General features: G+C 34.1%; 1 protein-coding gene across 2 annotated transcripts; it reads left to right on the top strand.

Annotated features, from left to right (window-relative positions):
- LOC109831603 (ABC transporter G family member 12-like) lies at window positions 623-6,260 on the top strand. 2 transcript variants are annotated; one of them, XM_020398957.1, is made up of 8 exons: window positions 623-739; window positions 821-1,098; window positions 1,435-1,514; window positions 2,749-3,213; window positions 3,518-3,775; window positions 3,856-4,413; window positions 4,746-4,853; window positions 5,719-6,260. In XM_020398957.1, exons 2-8 carry the CDS (start codon window positions 888-890, stop codon window positions 6,076-6,078), a joined length of 2,040 nt encoding a protein of 679 aa, XP_020254546.1. In that variant the 5' UTR covers window positions 623-739; window positions 821-887; the 3' UTR covers window positions 6,079-6,260. The 2 variants fall into 2 exon arrangements, with proteins under 2 accessions (XP_020254546.1, XP_020254545.1); XM_020398956.1 differs by lacking the exon at window positions 623-739 and having other exon boundaries at window positions 768-1,098.

The raw sequence follows: 8,536 nt of genomic DNA on the forward strand, positions 1-8,536 counted from the left end.
CAGATTGGAAGTTTCTCAAACTAAACAGATCAAAATATATTCTCATACAAAATTGAGCCGTTGAAATTCGATCAGTTTAGTTAATTTAAATGGTTAAAATCGATTAATTCTCACCTCTACTCATCTCCAACCTCATGTAAAATTTGATTGTATATTTAATTACTGTGACTGCTCTGGGGAAAAAAAAAATCAAAACATCTTCAAATGGAAAGTCTATCATGATGCATGCCATTTAAAACTCAGCATGGCGGGTGATGCTACAGGGACCCAAATAGGGGATCCAAGACATCAGACAGGTGAGGTGTCACTATTCGGTTGCATGATGTACTGTTCATAAACAGTGCATCATGCAACTGGATGGTGACACCTCACATGTCCCATGCCTTGGGTCCATTATTTGGGTCCATGAGACATTAATGTTTCAACAAGCGCCCCTACGACACTGGTTAAGAGCCATTAATTAGGCTTCAATTATCTAGACTATTAAAGTGATTGAGGACCTAATTAATGAATCTTAATTAAAAAATGTCCTAGGGTCACTTGTCAGCCTTCAATTAATAGGACATGATGACGATATAATCCCATCGCTACCATAATATTTACACTTGTATGCTTCAATTACTCCCTCCATCCGCTACTGTTTCCGTTAATAAATTGGACAATAATTATAAATCTCTCATCTCCCTCAAAAGAAGTAAAATATACGAGTAAATGCCACTGCTTGCTGCCTAAGGAACAGGTAAACAAGCAATAAATACACAAAACTTAGCTATGAACTTGCATACATCTTCATCTTTTACCGTCTCATGTCATTTTCTAGCTGCCACCATCAACCTTCATGATTCATGGCTCAGTATTAATACCGCTCCCAGCTGTCTCAATTCTTGATGGAGGAAATGGAGATAGGCAATGGAGGAGGAGGAGGAGGTGCTTATCTTGTATGGGAGGAGCTAACGGCCGTCCTGCCTTTTCATGGGCCGGGCCGGGCCCCGAAGAAGTTGCTTCATGGGCTGACCGGTTTTGCTGTCCCCGGCCGGCTCATGGCCGTTATGGGCCCGTCTGGGTCTGGCAAGTCCACTCTGCTCGACTCCTTATCAGGTATTTTCAGAATTTTTTGTGGGTTTTATGTCTGCATCCTCAAAGTTTCATCACGGTTCATTTTTAAATACATAATAATACTTTTAAATCCAATTTCAGCTATGTTTCGTATATTAGCTATATTAGCGTTTGAAATTATTACTCATGTGTATTTTGGGTTTAAAAATGATTTTGGAAGTGGTGGTATTCAGAATAAATTAGGAAAAAAAAATTTGGGTTATAAAGAAATGAACATTTTTTTTTCTCTTTTGTGTGATTTTAGTTTAGTTTATTTATTTATTATTATTATTTTAAAAGTTTTGAAATGGGCCATTTTTTTAATTAATTAATTAACAGGGAGGCTAGCGAAGAATGTGGTGTTGACGGGGGACGTGCTGCTCAACGGAAAGAAGAAGAGGCTTAACTACGGTGGCGTGGTGAGTATATTTTTATTTTTATTTCATGTTGAAATGACGAGTATTTGAGAAAAGCAATGATTTTGTTTGGAGTAGGAAAAGATTCCATTTATAGTAAGCGAGAGTACAGACTATGTAAATACAAAAAATATATCTTTTACATAGAAAAAGTTAGAGTTTGTCTTCTTAGATTAAAAATATATACTTCCCTTTCTGTACATGATAGTGTTCAGTTTTGGATGAATCCTTTCTTAATCACAATCTCATCTTTGTTACTTGAGATAAATCACAATCCTCAATTAAATGATAGACGATTATGACTGAGGACGTGATCCTTGCACTGCTACTTGCCAAATTGACAGGGATCTGAATCTGTAATTTGGAGGATTTTATGGGGTTTTTTTGGGTCTGATTTGGGCAGGCATAGCTTCAAAAAAATATGAAGCATATGCAAACTGAAATAGGTAAAAAAAAAAAAAAAATCTACAGATCCTACAGTGATCCTTGTACTGTACAGAGCTACAATCTTAATTTAACATTTTATTCGAACTTGCAGTGAAAAGTAGATGCCTTTAGAGCATCTCCAACAGCTTCCCCATCTTCTTGGTATTCTAAAATTTGGAGAATTTTAAGCTTTTTTTTGGTCCAACAGATTCCCCATCTCATTCCCCAAAATGGGGATAGGAGAGAAAAAATAGAGAGCCTTCCCCAAATCTGCAGCATTCTGCAAATATTTGGGGAAGCACTTTTTCACGTTCTTCTAGACTCAACCCACAAAAAACAACTCCATCTCCTCATTATAATAATAAATAATTTGGTCAAAATGGGGATTCTTCAAAATAATAAATAATTTATTATTTATTAGTCAAAGATGTAGAATATTTTTATTATTGTAATAAATGCATGATTCTTCAAAATGGGGAAGCTGTTGGAGTTGGAGCAAAAATAATTTGGAGAATATGACATTTGATTCCCCATTTTGGAGAAATTTTTAGGGAAGCTGTTGGAGATGCTCTTACAGTCCAATTGATACCGTCTAATTTATGAACATAGCATAAATATATATTGATGGACAACATCAAACATCGGTAATAAGGAACTCTGTTAGTGTGCGTATGTATGTGTATATTTGCAATTTAATTCTGAATTCAAGGTAAATCCAGTTAATTCAATACCTGGAACATTGATTTCCAGCAAGATTCTGATCTTGGTACTAATCATGCAGATATTATCTGTTCACTTTGGTATTTTACAGGCATATGTGACTCAAGAAAACATTCTGTTAGGCACACTCACAGTCCGTGAAACCTTAACGTACTCAGCTCACCTAAGACTTCCAACCAAAATGACCAACAAGGAGATATCAGAGGTCGTTGAATGGACAATAGAGGAAATGGGTCTTCAAGATTGTGCCGATAGACAAATAGGAAACTGGCATCTTAGAGGGATAAGCGGCGGGGAAAAGAAGAGGCTCAGCATCGCCATCGAGATTCTGACTAAGCCTCGCCTTCTGTTCTTAGACGAGCCCACGAGTGGCCTTGATAGCGCAGCATCCTTCTCAGTTATCCAAACTCTGAAACAAATGGCCCTTGATGGCAACAAGACTATAATCTCCTCTGTGCACCAACCAAGCAGTGAAGTTTTTGCCTTGTTTGATGATTTGTACCTTTTATCTGGCGGTGAAGCTGTTTATTTTGGTGACACCAACTCAGCTACTAAGGTAATGAAGAAATTTATCCTAGGAAAATGATAGATTACTTGCGGTAGGCTCCTTGAGTGATATTTTTTTTAAATCTTTTACCCTCAGGAGGTCTATCTGTGAAAACAGTTCTCTATCTCTCTCTCTCTCTCTCTCTGAGGTAAAAAGAGTAAAAAAAATAAAAAGAGTTTCACTCTGGTGGTCGATCCGCAACAATTGAACTAGGGGGCCCATCCACAATTGCGTCAGAATACAGGGGTTTATCGGCAATTGACCCTAAAATAATTTAGTTTGATACTGATTTTCTCTTTGGTATGCTATGTAGTTCTTTGCAGAAGTTGGATTCCCTTGTCCTAGCAGAAGAAATCCTTCAGACCACTTTCTTCGTTGCATTAACTCTGATTTTGATCAAGTGAATGCTACATTGAAAGGTTCCCTGAAAATTCGGATGGAACCAGAATCATCTTCGGACCTGTTATCGAAATTAAGAACCTCAGAGATCAAAGCTATGCTTATCGAGAACTACAGGAACTCAGATTACGCATCAATGACCAAGAAAAGAATTCAAGAGATATCCAAAATCGTAAATTTCTTTCTTCGTTAAATCTAGTATCTCTCTACAATTTTCATGGAAATTTGAAATTAATCGACGAAACATTGTAGGAAGGACTTAATATGGAGTCAGGTAAAGGGAGCCAAGCAATGTGGTTGAAGCAACTAACAACTCTGACAAGGAGATCTTTTATCAACATGTCAAGAGATATTGGATACTACTGGCTACGTATAGCAATCTATATAGTAGTGTCTACATGTGTCGGTAGCATATACTACGACGTAGGAACTGGCTACACCGCTATATTAGCTCGAGCATCATGTGGAGGCTTTGTATCAGGATTTTTGACATTTATGTCCATCGGTGGTTTCCCGTCCTTTATTGAAGAAATGAAGGTTTTCTATCGAGAGAGGCAAAATGGACATTATGGAGTCGCTGTGTTCATTATTTCGAACTATATTTCGTCATTTCCTTTCTTAGTAGGAGTTGCTACATGTTCAGGGACTATAGTTTACTTCATGGCAAAGTTTCGCAAGGGTTTTGAACATTATGCCTACTTCTGTATCAGTCTCTATGCCGGTATTGGTGTGATTGAGAGTCTAATGATGATTGTTGCGTCGCTTGTGCCTAATTTTATGATGGGGCTTGTTACAGGAGCTGGCATTATTGTAAGTGTAATATTTTGTAGGGTTAATTGCGGATAGAACCCCCTGTACTATCGCAAAATTCAACATGCTACCCCAGTAGTTCTATTGTTGCAGATGGATCCTCTGAATGAATTCTTTTGAGCATTTTCAAGGGATCTATCTGCAACAATAAATTTTCACACAGATGTTTATCTGCAACTCTTTCAAGGGGTCTATCTACAACAATAGGACTACAAGGGTAGTAAGTTCAATTTGCCGATAGTACAGGGTGTCCATCCGCAACAAGCCCTGTTCAGTATTGTGTTTATGTGTTTTTGTGAAGCTTACATTTTCTATGATTTGTTGATAATCAGGGGCTTATGATGATGACTGCTGGATTCTTCCGGTTGCTTCCAGAACTTCCGAAGATTGTTTGGCGCTATCCGGTGTCATATATCAGTTATGGATCATGGGCTTTGCAGGTATTTCATTCAGATATTATACGTGGAAAGTTTAATTCCAATTATATCAGATTCAATCTAGGCTATAAAATCATCGCAGAGATTTTTGTTGTTCAGTAAACTTCAGAGTGAATGAGATTATTGCAAACAGATCGAGTGACGCATTATTCATGAAAAAGATCAGTTTTTTCTTCTTCTGAAAATGCGTCTGAAAAAATTTCCTTATTGAATGGTTTTTGGGTTAGCAACCTGCAAACGTGATTTGAGGTTCTAGAGGAATAACATGCATATTTGTGTAATTTAGTATCAGTATGGTAAGTTACCATTATGAAGAGTCATAATAAAGCTTTCAAAATGTAGAACACGCGTATATCATGGAAACTGCACATTGTATACAGAGACAGACAACCACACAATGCACAAATGCGTGTGTCAATGCGCATCACCTATTAAGTCCAGAATGGTTAATTAAAAGAGCATATATCTTAGATATATGAAATGTTTTCAGTGCTACATTCTCATTGTTATCATACTACTGTTTGTTGATGGTGTACCATTTTCATCCCCCAAGGAGAAATTTATATTTTTGAAGATCTAATACTAGTTAGATTGATTGATAATGATATAGGTAGGACATTGGGACGTCATTATGCTTGAATATACCAAAAACTTCTGTTTCTACTAAACAATACTCAAGCGTTATCAAATTGTTTTTTTTTTGTGTTGTTGTTTTCTAATTTTTAGCCCTCTTATCATGTACTATTTCTCCCACGTTCTTCGGGAGTTCTCTCCCCATGATCATATACCTCTAACATAAGACTTTAGGTTCTTTTTATTTTATTTTCCTACCAAAATACATATCATGATCTTCTATCATTTTTTGCAGGGTAATTACAAGAACGACTTCCTCGGGCAAGAATTTGATCCCATGATACCTGGTGGTCCAAAGCTAAGTGGAGAATACATCATACAAAACATTTTTGGTATCAGCTTAAAACAATCAAAATGGTTCGATCTATCGATGATTTTCGTTTTGCTCCTCTCCTACAGAGTTGTCTTCTTTCTTGTATTGAAGTTCAATGAGAGGATTACCCCTATATTTAGAGAAATCTATACCAAAGCAACTCTTAGGCGTATGATGAAGAGACCGTCGTTTCGAAAAAGGAAGTCTTCGTTCTCATCTGGCCATCCTCAACCTCTTCATCCTATGGCTTCGCAAGAAGGACTTAGCTCACCTTTACCGTAGAAGCAAGTCATTATACTATGATGAAATTGTGCATTTGTTTGTAACAATGTAAGGATAAGTCTATAGTTTTCTTGTGAGGATTAGTTGTTCGAAAGATTATTTTTCATCATACATATTGAATAATACATTGATTGTACTTGTATTAATATTGATTCATGCATGCAAATTTCTATGGTTTAGTATGTGAAAGTTGACTTTTTCAGAATTTGTTGATCTTGTTATATAGTTGAAAAAAATTTGGGTTAATTACGGATAAACCTCTTGTACTATCTCCAAATTGTGGATAGGCCTCCTTTACTTCTATTGTTGCAGATTGACCTCCTGGATTCTCAACTTCGTTAGGTTACCGATTTAAACTAGTTATATATGAAATGATCATTAAGTTTGGAGTTAGATCGAGGGGTAACCTATCAGCAATAATAGAATAAATGGGGTCTATCCAGTGTTAACCCTTAAATTCTTTAGATAGACTGCCCCTTTTGTTTATTATTATATATTATATTACTAGTTCTTGCGCACGTGCGTGGTTAAATGTTAAAATTATTTTATTTGTTTATTTTATATATAGCATTGCTACTCTCTTTTGGTTTTGTGGAAGAGTTTGGGTGTTAAAAAAAATTAAATTATCTAATCCGGTTAAAGTAGGATTATATAAGTTAAGCCCATACATGAAATTTATTTTAACCAACACCCATGTGTAAATATAACAATTGGCATTGAGATTTAAGATATGTGTGAGATTCTCTTTGATTTTTATACAAACAGTATCTATTTAAATAATAATAGTATAATTAAACTTTATGATCTAAAAAACATATAATATAAGTAATTGCTTTAAAATAATCTAATCTAATAAGAAGAAAATAGATGAAAGTGTTGTAAAAATTGTTGATATTTCTTGATATGAAAAAATATCAAATATACAATATAATTAATTGCTTTAAAATATTCTAATCTAATCTAATAAGAAGAAAATAACAAAGGCAAATACATGTAGAAAGAGATAAAAGTGCTACGAAAATTGTTGTAGTTTCTTGGCATATAAACATTGGTATGTGATATTGCATGTGAGAGAATAACGATTGTAAATAGAGTTCTATTTAAATAATAATAGTATAATTAAACTTTAAAACTAATTATGTCGTGAACTTTTTGAATTTTAGTTGGTGAGAGATCGCCACGTTGTGTCCTCATATCGCAGTCGTTTATTTTAATTTTTCCTTTTTGTAATTTTCAAAACGATTTTGTCTCTTTAATTTGTTTGGTGGATTTTGCAAATACTCCGTCCACATTATCTATATTTGTAGGTCTGCGATGTTATGGGGTTCGACCTCTGTAGCGGATATTATTTGTCTCACTAATTTGTTTGGTTTTTTTGCATATACGCCAATCATCTTGTATACATTTGTAAATTTGGTATTTAATAAATTCATTTAGGTTTACATTTTAATTTAAACTATATCATTATCTTCATACTATGTATATCCAATAAGAATTTATCAATTTATCAACTTACTCTTACTTAATGGTATCATTATCTTCATACTATGTATATCCAATAAGAATTTATCAATTTATCAACTTACTCTTACTTAATGGATTAATTTGAATTTCAAGGGTATTTTTTGTCTGCCAAAAGATTTTCCCGAACCCATACTTTTAAAGAGAGTATGATTACTAGGCTTTATTCACGTGCAATGCACGTGGTTAAATATCATGATCAAGTATTTTTGATTTATTTTCTTACTAAAAGTTGTTTCTCAGTTCCACTTTGATAGCTTTTGCTCATTCATATCTCTAAACTTTAGCATTGTGATTATTTATTTTCTTTGATGTTAGCTTGACTGGGCTACATCGAGTTTAAATTTTTATGTTTGATAATTTTCTTGCTATTTGGACCGACATGAAACCATGTTTGACTTGAGAAAATATTATATTGCAAAAGTAAAAAATACTTAAAAATAACATTATAAAAGGAAGATGAATAATTAAAGTCAATGAGCCAACATATTTGATTAAAAGTGGGCTAGAACGAAACTAAAGAGAATATGAAGTTTGTTTTCAATCATTGATAGACTTCGTAAAAAAAGATAAACTAAAGATTAATGTCAACTCTATTATGCTTTTATATGATAAAAACATCTATATAAGCATATAAAAGTACTAAATAGAGTTTATGAAAATCCTTTCTAAAGATTCTTAATTTTACTAAAAAAATAAACCATTCCATATAATATTTAGAAAAAAGATCTTTCGGTCCTTCTGTTTTATTTTGTTATTGAGTCAAGATCAATCTTTCTTTATTTTTATCTTTTTTCTAGGCAATTTTAGAGTAGTATCTTCATAGTCTACATCAATTATGACATTATACTAGAGGATCGTTCATCTTTTGTCTTCTCATCTTACTTTACAATGAAGTTGAAAGTATTTTTGATGTTCAAAACAAACGTCTGGAAAT

The sequence above is a fragment of the Asparagus officinalis genome, chromosome 2 (genome assembly GCF_001876935.1).
Source record: "Asparagus officinalis chromosome 2, Aspof.V1, whole genome shotgun sequence".
NCBI classification, from domain to species: domain Eukaryota; kingdom Viridiplantae; phylum Streptophyta; class Magnoliopsida; order Asparagales; family Asparagaceae; genus Asparagus; species Asparagus officinalis.